The sequence below is a fragment of the Chenopodium quinoa genome, unplaced genomic scaffold (assembly GCF_001683475.1).
Source record: "Chenopodium quinoa cultivar QQ74 unplaced genomic scaffold, ASM168347v1, whole genome shotgun sequence".
In the NCBI taxonomy this organism is placed as follows: domain Eukaryota; kingdom Viridiplantae; phylum Streptophyta; class Magnoliopsida; order Caryophyllales; family Amaranthaceae; genus Chenopodium; species Chenopodium quinoa.
The window spans coordinates 4,533,737-4,559,383 of NW_018744151.1; the positions used below are offsets into that span (position 1 = coordinate 4,533,737).

Sequence of the window (25,647 nt, forward strand, 5' to 3'; positions counted from 1 at the left end):
CCGGAAAACGTGTGCCCAAACCCGCCCAAACTAGTCGGGCCATACGGGCTTTTCAGGCCAATTTTGGGTCGGGCAAAAAAAAAACAACTAAAAATGCAAAAAATCCATTTCCAAACCCGTCCAATCTTTTTAAAAAATCGGGTCGAGCTGGAAAATTCAGCCCAAAACCCACCTTAAATCGACCCGGGTCGGGTCGGGCTCAGTGTGATCAGTTCTAAGTTTGCATAAACTGACTGAGTGTTTGGACAGTGTACGACAAATCTGGCCTTGTATTGGTTAAAAAATTCAGTTTACTAACTAAACTTCTGTATAAAGAAGGATCAGGGAGAGGAGAACCTTCAGTAGCATGGAGTTTTAAATTCACAGGCAAGGAAGTGACTACAGTTTTGAAAGTGGACAAACCACAGTTAGAGAGAAGCTCCTTGGTGAATTTTTTCTGAGTGAGAACTATGCCATCATCCTGATATCCAACCCAGCTCTATGCCCAAAAAATAGCTGAGCTTCCCCAAATCTTTGATACTGAATGTATCATGTAGATGGTGCTTGAGGCACTGAATTGTATGACTATCATTACTAGTAAGAATGATGTCATCCACATTAATGACATCTATTATGATTTTGCTGTCACTTTTTTTCACAAACAGAGAAGCATCACTTTTAGACTAAAAGAAACCTTGCCTTTTCAATTCCTCATGCAATTTTTCAAACCACTGCCTTGATACCTGTTTGCATCCAACTCCTTTTGCATTGCAGTTACCCAATTGGGATCAGATTTGGCTTGAATATAAGATTTAGGTTCTGTCATAGCAGAACAGGAAGCAACAAAAACTTTGTGACATGTTGTAGTCTTGTTGACTTTAACAAGGTTGCACCAATCTGTGGTTGTGAACTTTTTAATAGCAGCATGACACAAATAATCACCCATCCAAGATGGTAGTTTTTTAGGTCTAGGAGGCAAGGGTTCTGGTTACTCAGATGTGTTATTTGTGATGTCCTGAACAATGTTAAGAGTAGTGTTCTGAAAAGGTGAGGATGTAAGTGATGTTTCAAAGTTTGATGAGGGGTCTGGGATAACAAGACCAGACTGAAGGATTGGATGTGTAGGGTTTAGAACAGATGACATTGGGATAGGTTGTGTGGGAACAGGACATATTTCAATAAAAGAATCAATGAAGAAGAGTGAGATGTTTTGTGTGGGAGTAAAAAATTGGAAAGGTTGTTCTGAAGTATTGGAAGTTATGTGGAAAGGGAAATATTGTTCATGAAACACAACATCCCTACTAAAAGTAATGGAATTATCAGAAAGGTGTAACACTTTGTATTTATTTTGTGTTGGACTGTAGCCTATGAAGACACAAGGGTCAGCTCTAGGGTCAAACTTGGATCTGTTGACCTTTGAATTAGAAGTAAAACATAGGCAACCAAAAGTTCTGATATGATGTAGGGTAGGTGATTTATTAAACATAATCTTATATGGAGAAGTATGATGAAGAGCCGGTAAGGGCATTCTGTTTATCAAATGTGTTACACATAGAACACACTCCCCCCAATACTTTTGGGGCAACTTTGACTGAAAAAAAAGTGCTCTAGCAGCTTCAAGAAGATGTCTATGTTTTCTTTCCACAACCCCATTTTGTTGTGGTGTCCCACTACAACTAGTTTGATGTTCAATCCCTTTCTTGTTATATAAATCAAGAATTTTCCCCTCACAGAGTTCCTTAGCATTATTGTTTGTTCTTATACATTTAACCGAACAGTCAAATTGATTTGCAGCATAAATGACAAAATTCTTTAAAATTTCGACAACATTAGATTTAAATTTGATCAAATATACCCAAGTATGTCCGCTGAAATCATCAACAATAGTAAAAAAAAAATAGTGTTGCCATTATGAGACTTATGTCTATAGGGACCCAAATGTCAGCATGTATCATTTGAAAGGGTCTTACAGTCTTTATTACACTAATGGGAAAGGATAATCTACATTATTTGGCCTTAGGAAATATGTAAAAAATGATGTCTGGTATGCCCTTACGGCTTACAGATGGGATTACATGTTTTATTTGACTGAAAGGCATATTGTAATACCCGAATATTTTATGATTTTATATAATTTATTTTTATTTATTAAATAACTTTCCTAATCCCATATTATTAATTTAGAGTTCAAAAAGTTTTAAAACCCTATTTTGTTTAAATAGGACTCTTTTATTAACACCTATAAATATTAATAAACCCGAATTATTTTTTTTGTTTTTACTACATTTATTTCTTTCGCCGTTTGGTCGTCACTTTTTCTTTTGGAACAATCAAAACCTTGATTTTCTTATGAAGCAAAATCTCAACCTATATTACATTTATTATCATCATGATGTATGATTTCACCCAAATTTTATCATCAAGCCTTCTATTATATACTCTTGATACAAAATTGTTGGACGTGGGTTTCTATTGGTGTGCAACTAATTGATTTAAATATTTTGCTCATCACTCTGTGCAATTTGTGTTGTTCTCTATTGTGTCTCATTGTTGTAGTCTTCGTCGGAAAGGTAATCACACTATCCATCTTTTTGAGTTGCTTGATTATAATGTGATTGTATTAAATTATTAGAATTGTTTGGTTATAATTTGTTTATTGATTGTACTCTGTATTATTATTATGTGTAAATTTTATAATTGTAATTCGTGTGATCAAGTTTGTATATGTATATGATTGATTAGTGGTGTTATATGATTTGATTGGATATGAGTATTGTATTAATTTTATTGTTTATGATTGATTATGTTTTACTCTAGGGTTCTAATGTTGTTTCCATAGAGAGTATTGTTTTATCGAGGTTTTAGGGTTGTTAATGCAGAATATTATTTTTGGGTTAAGATTTGATTAATTTTGGGAACTAGTTTTATTTCCCTAAGAGTTGATATGTTTTTGAATTGAATTGTTATGTTATTTGGGAACATGTGCCATTATTGAGATACTATGTATTAGTTTGTGATTGATTATTTGATCGATGTGTGAGATCAAAAGGTTGAGAACTATTATTTTGTTATTGGCTTGAGGTTCGGCGTTATAGACCTTATTCCTTGGCATGTTGGTAAGACGGTAATAATCATGAGTTAACAATGAGGTACAATCTTTATTATTTATTTTTATATGGTCCCTTACAGTGGGAATTGGCCCGTATGCGGTCTGGTTCAAGGTATTTTCTAGTTATTGAGAGTATTCAAGTTTTTATACTTGTTGGTTTATTATCCGAATTACCCATGTCCAAGGCTAGGTATAGAACAATGAGCATGACACACTTATGGGATAGAAAGTTGAGTAAAGGTTCGTATTATTATTCGAGGTTGAGTTGAAAAAGGTTATTTTCAGAGTACATTGTGTAATGTAGTTTTGAACTACATTAATTAATTGATGGGCTAGTAATGTTGCTTATTTTATATAATTCTTTGTAATCTGATATGTGATGATTACTCAGCTTTTTTGCTGACGTGTGTGTTATTTTGTTGTGCTACTTGTGTTTGCGGCAATGTCTTTTTCTTATGGTGGCCCTGCGACGATCTATTTTGGAATTTGTCCTTAATGGTGAGCAGTCAAGATTGTAACAGGTTGATCAAGAGATGATCGTAACTAAAGGAGCTCAAGTGTTTCGATTAGTTTGTTATAACCAGTTTAATTTATAGAGTTGTATAAATAGCTCACTTAGATTTATTGGGTTGTAATTATTGGGATTTTCGTAAGCCTTAACACTTGACATGTTGTTGAGTGTGGCGGTAATACCTCTGATTTAGGTGTATGCTTCCGCAATTTTATTCAAAGGTTATTTATTTTCCTTTAATTTATTGTTTATTATTAGCTAATAAATCGGGGGTGTTACACATATGCCCTAACCTTAGATGCCACAATTTGATATTATCATCTACTTGACTAGAAGAAACATTGCTATTAGCTGCAGTAACTAAATGTTGCTCTGTTTGGGTTTGCAATTCAGGGTCAGGCTGACTATGGTCCACAACATAGTAAAGTCCAGACTTCAACTTACCAAGAACAATCTCCTTTTTTAAAACTGGATCATGTGTCATGCATGTATTAGGTGTGAATATAACATGACACTTCATATTCTCATACAACTTATGAACATATATATCAAATTGAAGTGAAATTCAGGAACATAAAGCACATCTTTAAGCACTATGTTTGGACTTAGCTTAACAGTTCCCATATGAGTTATTTGCACTTCACTTCCATCAGGTATTGTTAGGGTGTTTTCATCACTGTCTAGGTCTTTATAGGAATCAAATAGCTTTAAATCATGGCATATATGGTCTGTAGCACCACTATCTATTATCCAACCTATATTAGCGTGAGAGAAAAGGCAGAGTTTACCTGTAAAGTAAGCACTGCAAGCATTCTTTTCCTCTGGATAAGAGTTGTTCTGATGTTGGCTCTTTGCATCTGTATTCCGTTTCTCCATGTCACTCATTATCCTAGCATATTCCTCTCTTGTTAATGATGTTGTGACAATATCCTCTTGCATATTCATGTCCTCCAAACTCTCTTCACCTTGAGCCATATTAGCAAACCTCTTATGTGGATTATTCTTGTAGTCAAGTGGAAACCCATGAAGTTTAAAACACCTGTGTCAATATTATGACCTGATAGCTTACAATGTGTGCAGAACAAATTCAGATTTCTCTTGAAACTAATATTTTGTCTACCAGCATAAGAATTGTGTCCACCATTGTAGAAGTTGCCTCTATTGGAATTAGAGAAGTTGTTGCTGTTCTAATTGTAAGAGCCATGTCTACCATTATGAGAATTGTTGTTGTAACGAGAGTTATTGTCATAAGGTCGTCTCCTATCAGCTCCAAAAGCCATAATATCATGTGAACCACTCAAATTACTTAGTTGCTTGTGTTTTTGTTCCTGCAATTAGGGCTGTGCAAAAATCGGTCCAGATCGTAATTTGGACCTGAACCGGACTGGACCTGGATCAGCCCGGACCGGACCTCCTGATTCAGGTCCGGTCTTCGGTCCAAGGAAAAAGTTGATTCCGGGTTTCAGGTCCGGTCCGGTCTAAACCCGGAATAATCAGGTCTGGACCTGAAACCCGGATTTTAATAAAAAAAAAAGCAATTTAATTATAATTTTTTTGGGACTTTTCTCACTTACTGACTTACCCATTATTACCCAAACCCTAACATTTCCAAACTCAAACAACTTCTCTCCACTCTCACGCAGTCACACACTGTAACACATACACCCTCACACTGTAACACATACTCCATTTAATCCGGCGACTTTGAGCATCTCCGATTCACCGTGTGCCGCCGCTTCGACATCGGAACTCTGAAAGTCAAGTTATAGGTATGTATTGAATTGCTGAACTTTAAATCTCGTTGTTTGACATCTATTGTGTTCATTACTTTCTGCATTTCAATTTTACAAGTTAAATATACAAAGTACCTATTAAACGGCCTATTAATGGTGAATTCAGAGAAGAAATACATGGATTTTTCATTATTAAGGCTCGAATTGTTTTTGTTTGCTACTAATACTTCAATTGGTTAAGTAAATAATACAAAGCATCATACAATTATCATCTTTGCATTAAAATATAATAGATCTGAGGATATGATTATATAATAAGCTTTGATACAAAATGCATAAAGATATTCACTACCAGACTACTAAAGCACCAAGCACTTAGTAATAACGTTTCTCTTTAATTTATATGATTACTAATGGTTGGTTCTATTTTATATTGTACAGATTTTTGACATTGTAAGGTGTAAGTCAGTAACAACGGATTCATCTTCGTGCAATGTAAGATTTTTTTATGATTTGGTCTTGTAATTATTTTTAAAATTTAATTTGGTGGTAAGTTGGTAACAAATTTATGTTTGTTAAATATTATATATATGGAGAGCTCTCAATCCAAAAGTTTACAAAGTTTGATGGATGCGGTTAGTAGGACAGATATTGAAGAGTTGCGCAAGTCTTTACCTCCGGACAAGAAGTTGACAGAGGGACGTCAATATTTGGTTAGAAAGAGCAAGAGGAAAGCACCTTATCGGGAGTACTACATCGAATATTTAGATGATGGAAAACTCCGGGCAGAGTGTAAGTTTTGTCCTGCTAATTTTGCTGCTGATGGTAATTTAAATGGCTCAAAAAATGTTAAGAATCATTCTGAAAAATGTCTTGCTAACCCGGTAAATAAAAATAAAGGTAAAGGATCACAAGCTGAATTGTTTTTTAGGCAAGGGGAAGGGGATAAGGATAATGAGGAAGGTGAAACAAAACTGAAATATGGAAGTGGGAATGTGAGCTTGAAGGAAGTTAGAGATGCCTTAACCTATATGATTATTGTTGATGAGCTTGATATGTCCATTTTATATAGTGTTTTACCCCCGTCCCTTGGTCGTTATTAGTAGTGTTTTTGGCTCTTTCGGGCCACTTTTATTACTAATTTGTGTGTTCTAGTGTTTTCGTAGTTTTAGTTATATTTTACAGGAAATTGCACTCTCGGAGCATTTTCCCGGGCTTTATGGATCAACTACGGAAGCTAGAAGGACACGACCACTTTTGGAGCCCAGGATCGGTGAGAGCCGGTGATTAAGGGCTCGATAATTGGGATCCCGAGGCATTTGGACCAAGTATTCAAGACCCAAGGAGGAAATCCGGATTGGGCCGAGAAATCAAGCCCAATCGAAGTCCAAGCACAAGGAGAAGCAACCACCCGATCGGGCGCGGCAAGACCATTGTGTTGTGCGTGCTAAGGCGCGCCCGATCGTGCGAGCCTCTAGCACGATCAGGCGACGCTAATGGGAAGGAACGCGAAGAAAAAGGCGCGCCCGATCGGGCGGCCCTTTGCCCGATCGGGCGCGCGTTTTTAGAAGACCTGATTAAGTTTAGTTTTAATTCTTGTTTTAGAAAACGTTTAAGTACGATTTTGTACATAATTTTTAGATTACCTTCTTTCTTAGACTTTCTCTCTCTACTTAGTATTTTTTTTCTCTCTTAAATTCTCTCTCAACTTTTGTTCTTAATTTTTCCTTTAATTCCAGATTTCTTTTTGGTAACAATTTCTTCCCTTTTAATTTCAGTTATTTTATTTGCTTTCTTGATTATGCTTTTATTTATTTATTTGATTAGTTTAGTCATGATGATTTGTGAGTAGTTTAATTTCTAGGGTTTATGGGGATCTAATAAATGATATGAAGGGGTAATTTTGTGATTGTTAATTATCAATGCTTGGTGGATTTCCTATTGATTGTTTTAATGCTATGCAATTAGGTTTGGCCAGATTTAATTGTATGAGTCTAGCAATATTAATTCGAGATTCGATAGATGAGAATTGATATTTAGGCTTAGTTTCAATAGGCGGATTAGTTTATAAATGGTTAAGTCGAGATTCGACAGATGAGATTTAATACCGGTAAATTAACTCTGTGATTATAATACGTAGCGAAAGCCCTTTATAATCTGATTAACCAATGCTTGATGATTGCTTATTATGATTTGCCCTGAAATATTGTTTATTAGTGAACCTATGCCCCAGGCCTTTAATATTTGATTTTCTCCCCACTTTATTCCTTTCGACTTTATTCTCCGTAGTTTAGATTTTATTCATAAAAATATTGGTTACTTAGATAATTTAGATTATAATAATTAATTAGGAGTAAAAAGACCTGTTTCCCTGTGGAGTTCGACCCTACTTCCCTATCTACTTTAGTTAGAGGATTTAGGTAATTATTTTTTATTAGGGGATACAACTTTACCCTGTCAGAGCTTCCTTTTAGATTTGTAGAGAAAGCTGGTTTTAAATATTTGATGGGTGTTGCTTGTCCTAGATTTAATATTCCATCTCGTACAACAATTGCTCGTGATTGTCTTCAACTTTATCATAATGAAAAGACAAAATTGAAAGCCATTTTAAAAAATTCTCAAACTATTTGTGTGAAAACTGATACTTGGACATAAATACAAAGAATTAATTACAAGTGTCTCACGGCTCATTTCATTGATAATGATTGAAAATTGCACAAAAAATTATTAATTTTTGTCCAATTTCTAGTCATAAGGGTGAAGCTATTGGAAAAGCGGTTGAGGCTTGTTTGGAATTTTGGGGTATTGAGGATAAGTTGTATAGTGTTACCGTTGATAATGCTAGTTCAAATGATGTTGCTTGTGCTCACTTAAAAAGAATGATTCAACGGATGGGATGTGTTGGTGATGGAAAATATCTTCATGTTAGATGTATTGCTCATATTATTAATTTGATTGTGTGGGATGGTATTAAATAGCGTGGTGTATGCATTGATAGGGTTAGAAATGATGTTAAGTATATTAAAAATTCTCCTGCCAGAATACAAAGGTTTAAAGATCTTGTGCAAAAGTATAACATTGATTGCAAGTCTTCTTTATCTTTTGATGTTCCTACTCGTTGGAATTCGACCTATATAATGTTAGATACGACTTTGAAATTTCAACGTGTTTTTAGTGGTATACCTTTGTCAAATGGGGAGGGTTTAAAGGACAATGAAAAGCCCTTGAATTAGATGATTGGAAAAATGTGGAGAAATTGGAAGTGTTTTTGAGAGGATTTTACTTGTTAACTCGCCGCATTTCTGGTTCTCTTTATGTTACTAGTAATAGAGGTATGTTTGAGATTGTTGCTGTGTATAATATGTTGAACAAGTGGGAGGAAAGTTTGGATGAAAATTTCAAAGCAATGGCCATTACAATGAAAAAGAAATTTGATAAGTATTGGGGAAATGTGGACAAAATGAACAAACTAATCTACATTGCTGCTTTACTTGACCCTCGTACTAAGATGATTGTTGTTGAATTGACACTTACCGACCTTTATGGTAAGGATATTGGCATAAGCTTGCTAATGATGTGAAAGAAGCTGCTTACTCTTTGTTTGATGAGTAAAAAAAGTAAGTATCCTTCTGTTGCTCATCAAAGTGGACAAAGTGTTGATGATATGCCAATTGATTCAAATGGGGATCTTGATATAGGAGGAGAAGGGGATGATTATGAAAAAAGTATTAGAGACAGAGCTAAAAGGATGAAAGGGTCTGGTCGGTATGTAAGGAGCGAGTTTGAGAGGTATTTAAATGAACAATTAGGTGTGGAAGAAGAAGCATCAGATGCCTTGACTTGGTGGAGTAGAAATGGACATCGATATCCTATTCTTTCACGCATGGCACGGGACATATTAGCTATTCCGCTGTCCACAGTTGCATCGGAATTCGCTTTTAGTGCCGGAGGTCGTCATCTTGATCCATTTAGGGGTTCATTGACTCCTAAGGTAATGCATTTTTTCTATTTTATTTGTTACACTTAATACAAGTACACAATACACACTATAATGTTGAATTTTGATTTTTTTTTGATTTTTTTTTTACTAATGAAAGATGGTGCAAGCTCTCAATTGTACACAAGATTGGCTACGAGCTAAGTGAGTATCCGAAATTGATGTGGAGGAAAATGTGAGAGAGTTAGAGGAAGTTGAGAAAGGTAATTATAAATTGGTTACTTATTTTACTTCATGTTAATAACTTTCTCCATTCTCATTGATAGTTTTTTTCCATGTTTATAGAATTTCAAGGTATGACGTTGGATGAAGATGATGATGTTGTATATGTAGACTCTCTCATATGATTCCTAAAGTTTGATGGTGTTATTTAGATGAAATACTACAAGAGGGGGGGGGGGGGTGAATTGTAGTATGGAGGTTTCTAGTCACTTTTTGCGGAAATAAAAGAAACTAAACGAAAGTAGAGAAATAGTGCAAGAGAGATTTTACGAGGAAAACTTCCTAGGCCAAATAGGAAGTGAAAAACCTCGACCCCAAGGGATTTTGACTCAAAACATTCCACTAAAATAGGCCGACGACTCTGTTACAACCTATAAGGAACTTAAGCCTCTATCGAGTTCCTCAATGAACCCGAGTTCCCCAATTAACTAATCCCTCAATCAGTTGATCACTTTAACTCTCTCTCTAACAACTTAAGACTTCACTCAAAGCCTAACTCGATCTTTCTCTTTCTCTCAAACTTCACTCAAAGCTTTCTCTTTTTCTCAATACAAAGAACTCACTCAAGTTCTCACCCCAATACAAGAGTTCACTCAAACCCTTATAAATTCCCCATTACAAGAGTTCACTCAAACCCTTGAACAACTCTCAAATACTTATAAAAGATATAATGTATAAAACTAATATGTTGGACAATTTGAGATATGTAAGGAACTTGAAACCTGGAGGAACTGACTCAAAAACGTGGAGAGAAAATATAATTCTTTTCTGCTGCTCTTCCACTTGAGATATACGCTAATTTGGAATGACTCACTAAAGTCAGACAAATTGAAACTAAAACTTAACTCTCCTTTTATAGCATGCATAAGACTTGACCACTACTCTCACTAAATCCTCCACTAACAATCAGTTCGCTTATTTTTAGGTAACTGCCAATTACTTGGGCAGTAGAGAAACGTGATAACGTGGTAGTCAAAGTCTTATGCACTATGTTGAACGTGGAGTACAATCAGGAAAACTGATTTCTTGGAGAGAAGATAAAGTAAGCAGTTAAAATCTTATTTGATGAAAAAGATATTTTTGTAAAATAATATTTAAGATATTTATTTTCCAAAAACAAAATAAAATCTTTTTGTAAAATAATATCAAAGATTTATTTTCCAAAAACTGTAAAAATCTTTTTCGAAGACTAATTTTATCACATTTAAAAACTTTATCTTTTTAAAGAAAAATAACTAAATATAAACTCATTCATTAAAAGAATGTTACTTATTTTTCTTTAACTGACCCATAAGGAACTACTGGTCACCTAGTTCCTTCTAAGCTGTCAGACTCAGTTCCTTCTAGACTAAAGCTCCAATTTAGTTCCTTAGGCTTGTTCCAAACAATTTCTCTTTTCTAACATATTTACATGATTCTTAGAAAAATATACTCCTATTTTTCTGTCGTTTTCATGTTTTTCTGATGAAGCTTCTACTCCAAAGCTTCTAGTTCCTTCAAAGGAACTTCTCTTTGTTTGTTCCATTGAGGAACTGCTGCTTGTTCCCTTCGTCAAAGAACTAACTTCTAGTGCTTCTTAGGAGCTGCATATAAAGTCTAAAAGAACGTTTGAACATTTAGACTTCTTCTCTTTGTGTTCCCTCAAGGAACTCTTCTTTTTGTGTTCCCCCGAGGAACTCTTCTTCTTCTCTTTATGTTCCCTTGAGGAACTCTTCTCTTTGTGATCCCCTGAGGAACTCTTCTTTTTGTGTTTCCCTGAGGAACTCTTCTTCTTGTGTTCCCCTAAGGAACTCAAGCACGATTCATACTTTGTAATCTTCAATAATGATCTAATTTGTAATCAACATTCTTCATGCTTCATGGCCTGTTCATGCTCATCTCAATACACATATTAGTTAGATAATCATCATTTATTATTTATCATCAAAACCTAACAACAAATGGAGAAAGAAAGATCTTCTTATTGAAACTATTGTTATAAATCTTCCATGTTCAAAACTTGTCATCGTATTTCTAATTTGGTGGACTTTTGTAATTTTTAAGTAGTACTTAAATAGTTAAATGTATTCTAAACGTGTAGTAAGACTTTTTGACTTGTAGTACTTATAGACCTTTGACTTGTAGTTTATAACTTAATATATATGCCTTCTTAACAGGTTGTTATTAAATTATTTTTTCAAGGGTAAAAACAACAAAATTGCTCAAACAGGTCTAAAAATCGGACCGGACCTGAAAATTCAGGTCTGGTCCTCGGTCCTCAAAATTTCCATATTCAGGTCTTCAGGTCCAAGGGGTCCCGATCCGGCCCGGTCCGGTTCTGGACCTGTGCCTAGCCCTACTTGCAATAGCATCCTATATGCAATTGTCATTTGTGGAAGAGGATGCATCATCAGAATTTTGCTTCTAATCTGCTGATCTGATAACCATCTTTGAGCTTCATGAGAAACCTTAACATAGTTAACAACCTTTGATCTTCCTGGATCTTGGATCTTCAGAAATTTAGCAGTATCTACAACCATTACACTCACAAACTGGCATAGGACTTATATCATCTAGTTCATCCCATAATACTTTCAATTTAGCAAAAATACTCTGTTATCTCATCAGAATCTTGTTTCACCTCATTGATTTCTTCTTGAAGAGCATAGAGCTGTGCAGAAGAAACATGTCCATATCGTTCCTCAAGATCTTGCCACATATCTCTTGATGTCTTATAGAAAAACACTGATTTCTTAGTAATAGGACCAAGAACTCCCAATATCCAACCAACTACCAGATCATTACACCTTATCCATGCCTTGTAAGTAGCATCTATGGGCTGAGGTTTAGGTATAGTACCATCAACGAAACTCATGTTATTCTTAGTAGAAAGTCCTATTATCATCGATCTCTTCCAAGAACTATAGTTCTCTCCATCAAAAACATCATTGATGAACTTGTAATTGTTGTAATCAGATGGATGAATGTAATATATTGTACTAGGATCTTGTGTAAGTTCCAAAACTCTAGCTCCTTCTTGAGCAGCCATGAACTCAGAATTTCAATACTAGAAAAAAAAAAACAATCTAAAGATCTTGAATCAGAGAATGGAATTAAGAATCAAAAACACTTCATAAACTTCATAAAAAAACCTCAAATCATATAAAACTCAGTTCAACCAAATCTTTAAGAATCAACCAAAAACTCCTCAACAAAACCTCAAACAACAGAATCACCAAATTATTACCAAAAACTCAACAAAACCTTCAAATCGATTGCAAAAATATCCAATTCAATAGAATATCACCAAATCAATAAAAGAAATCAAGAAAAATATATCCAAAAAAATATTCCATCAACCTTTAAATATATTTCGATCAATCGAAAAATCAGCAGAATATAAAGAGATTACCAGAATCGAACTCGAATGCGAGACTCCCGCTCTGATACCATGTCAGAAATCGCAGCAAAGAATAGATTGAGAAGCAGAATCAGAAATCAGCAAAGAAGAAGAACAAGACACAGAGATTTTATGCCATCACTGCTGCATCCGTAGAAGTTCCGCTCATGACCTAGAACTAAGCTTTATTAATTAAGAAAATTGTTTCTTATAGAAGAAGGAAACTTAGAGAAAATTACAGATCGAAAAGAATCTAAGAGAAATTGAATGAATAAGAAAAGTACAAGTTGCATAACTATTTATAGCTATCTCTTTTATTACACTAAGCTGAGCTGGAAAAGTTGTAACAAACTTTTAAGGCTCAACTAACTCCATTCTGACATGGCATAACAACTTTGACTTTGTTGACTTGAGCAAATAGGATGTGTTACTCAACAAAAATCCTCTACTAGGCTTTTTTTAGGGTGAATATATTTGTATTTACCTTGTTAGGAGTTTTTTTTTTTTTTTTTTTTTTTTTTTTTTTTTTTTTTTTATGGCAATTTAGGTTGATGCATAAGTTGTAAGCTTAGGTGACTAATGGTAAAGACTCATTAAGCGGTTTTTTCCTAATTGTTTTTATTGAAGTTTAACATACGTCTAAAAAGCTTCAAGAAAATATTTCTGTCTTAAAAAATTGCTCAATAAATGTCACCGAGTTTTGTAGTACTCCCTTCGTATTTAAGGAGAAATAGTAGAAAATTTGGTGGAAGAATAAAGTACGATAGGCAAGAGGAAAGAGAATGCGAAAATGTTAAAGTATGATAGTCGAAGAGTCCATTAGAGAGAGAAAAAAAAGTAAAATATTGTAAAGGTTTTCAAATAAAAAAATGGAGCAAGTAATAAAATACAACCAAAAAAGAAAAGTAAAGCAAAGCGATTAATCGATACAATACGGAAGGAACAGTGTAACAAACTTTAACATAATAATACAAATCAATATCGTTATTACAAACGGTTGGCAAACTAGCTTAGCACAACTTACAAGGACGCAAGAAACCTCACATCCTTGACTATATATATAGATCTACCAACCGTGTATAGGACACATCAGAGCAGAACAATTAAGGATGCAATAACTCAATGGCTACAACTAACCCTGAGCTAATGATATGCATCCTCTATTATATGATACGAAGTACATTCATCATAATAAACATAGATATAAAAGTACATAATAATATAGTTATGCCATATATGCCCTTTCTCAACATAGAAGAAAAGAGTAAACATATTGTTCAATTCTTGCGAGGCAAGATGCTACCTAAACCCTTCCATGAATCTTCAATTCTTCCGGACCACATAAGCTCCTCATCAGTTGCGGAGCCTGGAGTAAATTTGATACGTCCATACGAATCACCCTTGAATAAGTAGGCCTGATTTGGAATATGTAAAGCGAAAGCAGCATCAAATCCATTCTCAAACATTGTGTCTCTCAAACAATGCCAGTTTTGTCTGATGGAAGTGATGGTCATGAGGTGACCAATATTACTGTAGTTGATGCGAGCATATTGACTGTCCTTGAAGAGGTAAGCCTCAAAAGGAACCGATGAGTCGAATGCAGCATCAACCCCATGTTCAAACACTGTCCCCCTCAGGTAAGGGAACATCTCGCCGATGGGCTTTAGCCCTTCAAGAATCTTTTGGTTGGGGAAATCTGGTGCACAGAGCCATTTCGCACAAATGTTACCTGAGAATATGTATGACACTCCTTCATCTTCAGACGCGAATGCACAGTCAATTCCCTTGTCCGCGAAGACTGTATCCTTCAGGGATGAAAACACATCTCCTATTCGAGCTGGTCCATTCAATATCTTGTCATCTTTCTCACCAGGTGCATAGTCAATTAGCATATACTCGTTTTTCATGAAAATATAGGCTTCATCTTGTTTATTTGATTTGAAAGCAGCAGTCACATAGGTTACCGACATGGTTTCGTCCTCTGCAATTCAATCACACCATTTTAATGTTACATGTATGCACATCCATCCTTTAATCTAATTTAAGGACGGAGGGAATAACATTACTGTTTATGCTAAATTTCGTCAAGTAGGATTTGATGTGGGATACGGGCTACAGATCAACTAAATTAAAATAAGGAACATTGGATGTGGAAAGTAAATGACGGAAAAATATGGGAGATTGGAGACACGATATGGTGACGCGAAAAACCCCAATGAAGGTGGGTAAAAACCGCGGGTGGCAATAAGGCCACCAATCCACTATAATATGGGCATGAAGCCAAACATTACAATTACAATGTATACGATAATTATAGAAATATACAGAGCTAATTACAAGTAAACTGGGAGTATGGACTCTGTACGTAGTATGGTAGGGTGTATATGGCGTAATAGGCTAAGTAGTATTGTGGAAATGCATTGCAGTAGTGGTCTTTTAGGAGAGTGGTATTGGGATTAAAATATAGTAGTTGAGCAATGACACTTTTAGTGGAAGGCCCATGTGGATGGAGGTTGGAGAAATTGCATGGGAATAAAGGAGTAGTATGTTTAGGAGGAGGTTATGTACGTAGGATATGTCTTCTTTATGGGAAGATGGCTTTCCTATTTATAGAGCTTCAATGTAGCAGCACCGTGGTTGTGAGATACTTTGGGTGGTTGTTGCATGATTTCCTCCACCACATCCTCAAATAGTGGGAGTAGCGGTTATCCCTTTTACTTGGTCTCCAATGAACTTGGACTTGCTTAGAGTGTAGATACGTAATAACAACCTTGAAGAATTATTCTTGTTGACCCATTGTCCCTCCTTGATTCTAGGAAGCACTCGTAACTATCTTGACCCGGTCTTGTAGCGTCGATCGTTGACTATCATTATCGGTCAACCATTGTACAAAATTACCCCATAACAATAGCCCCCATTTTCTTAGTTGGAGTACGGCAACAACTAGGAAAATTATGCTCACTTTAATTTTGACTTCGTCTTCATTTTGATGTTTGTGTCATTACCTTTGTGTCTTGACTCTTGATGCCTTCGTCGTTGGTCTTTTTAGAGGTCATAATTTGTTTATATGTAAGCTTAAGTTACTGCCATATCAATGTCAATGATGTAATTGGACGTTGTTCGTCGAGTCGAAAGCTAGTGTCAACTTTGGAAGCAAGTGTCGTCGATGACGGACGAAAGATGGTCGTCGACGGACAGAAGCATATGTCGTCGACGAATGAATGATGGTCGTCGACGGAAGGAAGTTGATGTTGTCAATGGACGGAAGGCGGTCGTCGACGGACGGAAGCCAGTGTCGTCGGCGGACGGAAGCCGGTGTAGTCGACGGACGGAAACCGATGTCGTCAACGGACGGAGGGTAATATATATCGTCGACGGACAAAAGCTGATGTCGTCGACGGACGGAGGCTAATATCGTTGACGGACGAAAGCTGATCGTCGACGGGCGAAATTTGATGTTGTCGACGTCGGAAGGACTTTGTCGATGTTGAACGTTGGTTGTGATAATGGTCACGACGTTAGTCGAAGATTGTCAACAAATAATGAACTGGCAGCAAGGCCAAAATAGGTGATTCGGGTGCTAAGACCATTAAAGAAAGGGACGATGTCTGTGTACACTGGCGATAAAGCCAAATCTCGAATGTTGTAACAATATAGATTGAGTACTTGGACAATTAGATGATAAAATTACTTTAAATATGAATAATGATTATAGAAAGACAATAAATATACTTACTTTTGATCCTGCATTAACATGTCATTAGAGGATAATATAGTAATTCATTAATATAAAAGACATTAAATTAAACCAAACCTGTTGATGATAGTGATGTTGCTTTAGGGTCGCTCAATCCGAGGGTAGAGCAATTGAATCGTTGTCATTGTAGCAATAACCACAATGATACGTTAGCTCTTTGTTATGACCTATGGTGTCGAACTCGGCCCATTTAGGTGACAAAAACTCTTTTCAACATGGTGTCTGGCGACGAGGCCGCATATGTAATTTGAATGCAATCAATAAGGGATTTCTTAATGTGTTAACTCATTTTATGGCGTTAAAGCCAATCGGAAAACTTTGTTGCGATGTCCGACGCTAAGTTTGTTGAATGTATTTAGTGTTCACATTTGGTGTCACAACCAAGTGATGCTTTCGTCATAATAAATTTGGGCGTCAAGGCCATTAACATTTTAAACGTTTTCTTTGTACGGAGATAACGTTCGATCGCTTTGTCTTGCACTTTAAAAGTTTTAAGTACAAAATATTTATCGTATGTGATAACTTTTGTAACATTGTTGAGAACAAAGACTTGTGAGCAAATATAATCATTGCATGACTTTGTATCGGAGGGTAAACTCTAACGTAGTTCCAGAGCTGCCGACATTGGACATTATGTGTCTATGTTACCGATGCATGACAAAACCAATTTAAATTAGAGAACAAAAAATAAATGTTTCATAGATAAAATATTGAAGACATGCAAATAAATAAAAGAATGTTTTTCTAAAATGATTTTTTATCGACACTAACGACACTCTACATGCTTATGACACTTTGTAGACTTAAGACACTATGTGTACTTTAGGACTTGCTCGTTTTGCAGTGTTTCGTTTGTCAATATGATTAATCGGTACGACCAATCCTTTCGGTGTACTTTTGAAGAATAACTTTAAAAAAGTTATACTATCGTTGTATGGCCATCGTTGCATTGTGCGCCAATACCCCTTGCGCTCTGGCGTCTGACGCTGAACACTGAGGATTAAACTGGTAGTTCAGCTACCGGGCGTTTGGCGTCTGACGCTAAGGTCTATTTTTCCCGGGATTCGTTTGCTACGATGTACTTTTGAGCGGCAGTTTTCCTCATCCCTTTTGGGGATGTCAGTGTAACTGACGCCTTTGTGAGTAACCGTTGTTTGGAGCTTTGGTCATAAACTTTTTTCCTTTGACTCCGTCGTTCATTGCATTCTGCAAAATATAGGATAAAGCAATGCATATTCTTTCGACGGCTTAGTTAGAGAGCTATCGCATTTGAAATATTTAAAATAATCGCTATTTCTAAGAATAGCATATATCATAGATATGTCAAAAACATAAAGAAATAGTGATAAAGAACATACAAGATGATCAAATCAAATGTGTTTAAGTGGGTTAGAGTTTACTTTCATGTCGTCATGACCCTTGATCATAATTATTTGATGTTTCGATCCTTTGTCAATGTCGCTACAACTTGCTGGTGTGACCCTTGGTTGTCATCGCCATGACATTGAAGTTCCCTATTCACACATGTCGTCATGATCTTTATTTATGTCATCATCTTCATGGCGTCGAGGTGTATGATGTTTTCATACATAATATTGAAATCGTTATGCTTAATCTTGGCGTCGAGTAACCTGTTCGTCATCACTCTAAACACTAATGTGGAATTTTTGCATTAAGTCATAAATAAATTGAAAATATGAATGTAAACGATGCGTAAAAAGATTTAGATATTGCATATGACGTTGATTCATAAACCAAGATGTAACCACATGTTTCATCACAAGAATTACTGATAATCAATTAATAAAAATAGGTAAGTCAAATAACGAAAACATAAATTAATTATGTATATTACTACATCAACAAAGATGATAGACATAACAAGTAAAACTTTAAGGCGATGGAATCGTGTCAATGACAATGCTAATTAGAAAATCAAAGTAATAATACGTTAATGAAGATGATCAATGGAAATAGAAATAAATACTTTAAGCTAGGCAACAAATTAAAGAGTATGATCATGACAGTATAAATGTAAAAACTAAAAGCGATAATGTGGTGTACCTCAATAGTGTCGGTGACTACCACGGTTTGTGACAAGATTGATGGAATTCGACATACATTTTAAATAATAGAAAGTTACCTTGATAAGAGTTGATGTCATTTAAATCGAGCGCCCAGGTTGGATCACTCGGGAAGATTAAATCAGGTTTAGCCCCCGATGTCACATTCTAGATTGGTGAATTATCTATAAGAGCATTCTCATATATACCAACTCGTTTGTTAATTATTCATGAAATAATAACAAATAACATTATCCACCATATGTATTCGAAAAAGCGTTAAACATTCATAACTACGTTAAGAATGAACCATTATCAAAGCATCGACAGTTAATCAAAGTATAATGATCAAAGCGTCAAAAACTAAGGAATAATAATCATAATAACCAAAGCATGATGTATCGAAGCATCAGGGATCAAATAACAAAATTTAATCAAAGCATTAGATTGATAATCAGATCATATTATCTTGCCCCCTTGTGGCAACTTCATGAAAAAATGCAAACAATATGGAATGAAGTTAGCCACAAAATATAATGTTACCGTCAATTTTGTTGTTGTCGACGACAATACTCCGATGTCACAATCAATTAACGTTATAAATCTCCACCTGTAACCTTACTTTATCTAAAAATACGCTTGGTACGACATAAATTAGTCCTGATAAAATATAAAAATTTAAGCGCTACATAAGCTAATGTCATGAGTTATAAATAAAATTCAATGAAATTATTTTTAGAATCGAATAGTCTTTAGTGATAAATCTGAATTTTGCATTTAGGCAAAAGCTTACTTGCATCGTCGTTTAAAGCTACATTTGTCTTAATGTTGTCGTCATTGACTGATGATATTAGGCTGCTGACGACGTTACTAACTGGTGTCGTCGAAACTGATTGACGTCGTCGTCGACACTGGCTGTCGTCGTCGGAGTTGACTGTCGTTGTCGGAACTGACCGTCGTCGTCGGAGCTGACTGTCGTCGTCGGAGCTGACTGATGTCATTGGAATTGACGTCCGTCGAAACTTTAATACTGTTTTATTTAGCGACAACATAGCCTAAAAACAATGTTAGTTAAACAAAAAATAAAATTGTGAATGACGACAAACCTTGAATTTTTATGGCATCATGAGACCCATGACTTAAAGCAATGGTTTCCACGGCGTCCTTCCCTTTAGGATGTGACGTTTACTTCGATGGTGATGATATAGTCTGTCATAGCTTAAAGACGACGCAAAAATAGTTAGTTAAATTAAACCATAAGGAGGAATATTACCAAAACTTTTAAGGCTGTCAAAGATAATCGCCCTTGTTGCAGCATATTGAGTTAAGTTGGCGTCGATCACCACTTCTCATCGCCGGGATCACGACAATAATTCTTATAAAATCACTTTACTGGATTGGATATATCTTGATGATGGGAATGTGTTTAAATGTGTTTGGAAAGAAACTTTTGTAGGGTTAGGATTTTAATCTAGCTGCATCCCCACAGACGGCGCCAAATTGTTTATGCTAAATTTCGTCAAGTAGGATTTGATGTGGGATACGGGCTACGAATCAACTAAATTAAAATAAGGAACATTGGATGCGGAAAGTAAATGACGGAAAAATATGGGAGATTGGAGACACGATATGGTGACGCGAAAAACCCCAATGAAGGTGGGTAAAAACCGCGGGTGGCAATGAGGCCACCAATCCACTATAATATGGGCATGAAGCCAAACATTACAATTACAATGTATACGATAATTATAGAAATATACAGAGCTAATTACAAGTAAACTGGGAGTATGGACTTTGTACGTAGTATGGCAGGGTGTATATGGCGTAATAGGCTAAGTAGTATTGTGGAAATGCATTGCAGTAGTGGTCTTTTAGGAGAGTGGTATTGGGATTAAAATATAGTAGTTGAGCAATGACAATTTTAGTGGAAGGCCCATGTGGATGGAGGTTGGAGAAATTGCATGGGAATAAAGGAGTAGTATGTTTAGGAGGAGGTTATGTACGTAGGATATGTCTTCTTTATGGGAAGATGGCTTTCCTATTTATAGAGCTTCAATGTAGCAGCACCGTGGTTGTGAGATACTTTGGATGGTTGTTGCATGATTTCCTCCACCACATCCTCAAATAGTGGGAGTAGCGGTTATCCCTTTTACTTGGTCTCCAATGAACTTGGACTTGCTTAGAGTGTAGATACGTAATAACAACCTTGAAGAATTATTCTTGTTGACCCATTGTCCCTCCTTAATTCTAGAAAGCACTCGTAACTATCTTGACCCGCTCTTGTAGCGTCGATTGTTGACTATCATTATCGGTCAACCATTGTACAAAATTACCCCATAACAATTACCATATATATATATATATATATATGCATGGAGTTAATAGGGAATTATGCAATAAATTATTTATACTAATAGCGAATTGAAGATAACAAATACAAGGAATGATGACTATTGCGAAATGACCCCAAGATACAAGTTATAAAATTGCACGCACAAAATAATATAATAAGAAAGAAACAAGGGAGGGGGAAGATAGAGATTCATAATAATAACACAGAAGAATGGTTACCGATACTTTGATTTAGTGCTCCAAATTTTGTTCTCTATGACATGGATTATTTAGTGATCAACTGTATGAATGATGAGAACATGTATGTCGCTTAGCCTTTTATAGATGACTAGGGGGTATTTTCGTAAAATCGCATTCAACTATCACAATACCTTCAATTATCCTTAAAACAACTAGGGGTGCTAATTAAGTTGAGCATCTTGCGAGCAACTGATCGTACTCAACTCGGTCAAAACTCGACTCGAGTTAACTCGACTTGAGATGTTAACGAGCACAAGTTGAGCAAGCTCTAACTCGACTCGATAAGTTCGTGAGCAACTCGATTATATATTATTAATAAAGAATTTGCAAACAAAGTTATTATGTTTACACAAATTTGACACTTATTAAGTCTTAATTTATATTATAAAAAAAGAAAGAGTAAGTTTTTAATAATATCTATATATAATAAGGAAAACAATATAAATTAAACAAAAATAAATAAAGGCATATACCAAAATTTTAACGAGCAGATCGTGAGCAACTCAACTCGACTCGAAACTTTAACGAGCACGAGTTAAGCAGGTTTTATTTGCTCGAAACTCTAGCGAGCACGAGTTGAGCACATGTAAAAAGTTTTCGAGTTGAGTCGAGCACTCTTCATCTCGTGATCGACTTGCTCGATAAGCACCCTAAAAACAACATTGGCGTAAGTATTCGATTACCAAGATAAAAGAGCACTATATTCTCAGTGTTAATTTAAAATTATTTAAAATATTGGGATTTGTTGTTATAGTAACTTTTTGTTTCAATTTTTATAAATTTTTCCAACTAAATTGTACGTGTATTAATTTAAATTTATTCAGTGTTATAGTAATTTTTTGTTTCAATTGATAGAACAGCAGAAAAATATTGCATTATTTTTTGTACACTTATTGAGTTTCGGACTGATACGAGCAAGCACGAGCCAAGGCGAGTTGTTTTTCTCAATCCCTTCTCCCATCCTATAGTTTGTTTTGTTAAGTTTATCCCGTGGTCATATTATAAATGGTTATGAGTGATCGTAAGCTCCTTCACCCTGACACCCATCCTATTCTCTATGAGATGGATTATTTTCTGGTTTTTTAATATTGCATCACGAACTTAATTATATTATTTTTATGTTTTCCTTAAAACTCCACCCAAAATAAGATTCAAAATTTTATTTATAATTGGAAGAATTTGAAAAAATTAAAATAAAAAATGGTGTAAGAAAGAAATTGTAGGATTTACTGGTATGTGTTATATTTTTATTTTTTATTATTTAAATATTGGATTATCGGGGTGAATTTTTTTTTTTTTTTTTTTTTTGAAGACTCCTAAACCAACTACTAAACTACTTCGTAGTCTTAAACCTATCCACAAGATAAGGTAGAAAACTAAATACTCCTTTCTCTCTCCTCCTTTCTCTCTCCAAAACCCTAGCCTCCATTGTTGAATTTTGAAGGGGCTTCCATCGATTTTAATCGGTGGAAAGCCCCAATCCTTGTTTCTTTATTGTTTTTTAGTTTTATAATAATGCTTCCTCCTTTTGGGAGGAACTTTTCTCCCTCGAAAAAAAGGATTTCCGATCTCCTTCGAAAGACAAGGGTTTTTCGACCTCCTTTGAAAGACAAGGTTTATCTCCTCTTTTCGAGGGAGAGATTTCTTAGTTTTGAATCTATGGTAACAGATCTAATGGATTGTCGTGAAATTATTTCGTTGGTGAAAAAGTTATCAAGTTTTCGAATACGAACTGATGAATCAAAAGGAAAACGTCCTCACGGCTACAACGGATCGTTAGATTGTCTCTCCAACAAGGCTGTAATTTTCAGCGATATAAGCGGGAGATGCTCCGCAGTGCAAGATCTACTCGACGATCGAAGTTTTTATGAAGGAAAATTCTATTTGATTCAATATCTTATGTATTTGTTAACGTTGAATCTCTATTGTAGATGTCGTATGACTTTTAATTAATAAAATATTTTTGCTATTAAAAAAAAAAAAAAAAACTACTTCATAGTCTTCGTTTATAGTAATACTAAAATATTAACCACATGATTTTTTTTTTGTTTTGAGGAAATTAACCACATGATTGATAAGACCTGGATAATTTACTAGTATTTAAAAACTTATTAATTATTTCCCTGGCCTAAAAAAAACTTATAAGCCAAAATTTATTATTGTATTCCTTGTATGTAGTACTATATCATTTAATTTTTTTATTTTAAAATAAATGTGAATTTCAACTCATTTGTTATATATTTATAAAAAATTTCAAAGTTTTATCCTAATTCGGGAATTAGTTCTGGGTGATTAGGTTCTAGTCCCCTCCCAATTGTTGTTTCGAGGGATCGAACACGGGTCCTCCCTACCAAGTGTAATCCCAATCATCACTACACCATCAACCACTTGGTTGTGACACTTGAATTATTTAATTCTAAAAATAAATCACAAATCTCTTACTTAATTGGATATAACTAACATATACTCCGTATAATCCTACCCGGTCCTCTAAAATCACATGAAAAAAAATTCCATTTATATACTTTCTCCGTTCTTTTATTATTGCACCATAAGAGTTTGGCACAAATTTTTTGGTAGTGGAAAAAAGATTGAGAGAGAAAGGTAAAATTGCAAAATTAATTGTATACACAAATTTTCGTTTTATTGTGTTGTGTTAAAATTCAAAATTTCCTTATTTAAAAAAAATAATTCAAAATTTCCTTTTATTTGTTTTAGCTTTCGTTTTGTTTTCTCTGTATTCGTTTAGTTCGTTTTTTCCTTGTAGTTTTCTAGCTTGTTTCTTTCTTTATGGGACTTGTCTCTCGTTTTCATTTTAAAAAAAGCAGCAATGACGCTAAAACAGATCGATATACCAAAGATAATGGAAATATCATAAAAAAGAATTGATTTTTTCAAAGTCAAATTCTTATTAAATAGAGTTAAGCACAAATTCAGGTACTTAATTCTACTTTTTTTCACCGTTTAGATACTAAATTTTTTTTGCTTTGCTTTTGGGTATTGAGTTAAGAATTCCGGTCAAAAAAAATAATTCAGCCTAAGAATTCAGTACCTTTGGTTAAAGAATTCAGTACCTTGGTTAAATAAAAGTGGGCCCCACCCGATTAAAAAAATGCGCGGGTCAACCCTTTTCTTTTTCCCCTTTCTTATTCTTTATTCCCCCTTTTTGCCCCTTAATTCTTTCCATTTCTGGAAATATTCGCTGCGCATTAGTCGAAGAACACGAGCAGCTACATTCGACTCTGGGGAAAACGACAGCGAAAGCCGCCATTTTTTTGAGGTATGCTTACTTACTCATGGTTTTTGGAGTTAATTTGATATAAATTTTAAATTTTTTGCCCAATTGATGATGGTAATTGCGACTTAAGGTTTTGCGTTTTTTGGGTTTTTTTTTTAATCGAAATCAAAATGTCGATTTCTTGTGTTTTTTGTGTTAAATTTGTTGTTGTTTGTTGTTTGTTGTTGTATTAAGCTTGTGTTGTTGGTGGATGTTGATTGCATGTTGATTATTTATGCTCTAAGGTTTGATTTGTTGATCTGTTTTGTGCACTAAAACAGGGGAGGTTTTGGTGAAATTGTGTATGTGTGATTGGATGATGTTGTGTGTGTTTTTCTTGTGCAGCAGCAGCAGGGGAAGAACCTAGCAGCAGCTACTGTTTTTTTTTTTTTTTTTTTTAAATCTGGGAAAACCTTGTTGAAGAATTTGTGCCTAAATAGACATGGTGAATGAACCTATTTTGATGATATTTGTTGCTGGTATACTGCTAAAAATTATGTGTTGATGTTTTTGTTTTTTTTTTTAATTTTATTGAAATTGAATCAGGGAAAATCGTTTTGGATGAATTTTGGTTAAGAAAACATGGTGAATCTGCCCTACAGTGATGCTAGTGTTTTGCAGGTGTTTTCATGGCATTTTTTGGCCAAGTTCATGCCCCTTTAAATAGAGTAATAACGGCTAGTTTATGAGTCAAAGTTATGATTTTTTTTAAAAAAAATATTAATTTTTAATTAGGTATGGTTAGTGATGAGTTAGTGGTGAGTTAGTTCACCTGAAAATCACTTTTAGTACCCAAAAGCAAAGCAAAAAAAATTGAGTACCTAAAAAGTGAAAATTAGAAGAATTGAGTACCTAATTGTACTCTTAACTCTATTAAATAAACTTTTTATTAAAGAAGTTTTTCATTAATTACAATGACATTCGAAAAAAAAATACTCATACCTAACATGCAAGTGCTAATAATTGTGTACTTAAATTTAAAAAAAATAATTAGTCTCCATAAAAAATAGTTTATTGAAACTTATAAT

General features: G+C 34.8%; 2 protein-coding genes across 2 annotated transcripts; both read right to left on the minus strand.

The window, feature by feature from the left end:
* Window positions 1-11,788: 11,788 nt before the first annotated feature.
* LOC110693728 lies at window positions 11,789-12,579 on the minus strand. Its single transcript, XM_021870903.1, has 2 exons — window positions 12,172-12,579; window positions 11,789-12,082 (listed from the first exon to the last, which is right to left on the minus strand). The coding sequence occupies exons 1-2, from the start codon at window positions 12,577-12,579 to the stop codon at window positions 11,789-11,791; spliced, it is 702 nt and encodes a 233-aa protein (XP_021726595.1).
* Window positions 12,580-14,168: 1,589 nt separating this feature from the next.
* Window positions 14,169-14,900, minus strand: LOC110693729 (albumin-2-like). The gene has a single exon (XM_021870904.1). It carries the CDS (start codon window positions 14,898-14,900, stop codon window positions 14,208-14,210), a length of 693 nt encoding a protein of 230 aa, XP_021726596.1. The 3' UTR covers window positions 14,169-14,207.
* Between the last annotated feature and the right edge of the window lie 10,747 nt (window positions 14,901-25,647).

Bases quoted from the DNA above. Each gene is read 5' to 3' on its own strand.
- LOC110693728 (XM_021870903.1), bottom strand. From the start codon at position 12,579: ATGGCTGCTCAAGAAGGAGCTAGAGTTTTGGAACTTACACAAGATCCT. The intron at 12,083-12,171 runs GTGAAACAAGAT...GTCCTATGCCAG, and splicing joins TTCAAGAAGAAATCAATGAG to TTTGTGAGTGTAATGGTTGT.
- LOC110693729 (XM_021870904.1), bottom strand. From the start codon at position 14,900: ATGTCGGTAACCTATGTGACTGCTGCTTTCAAATCAAATAAACAAGAT.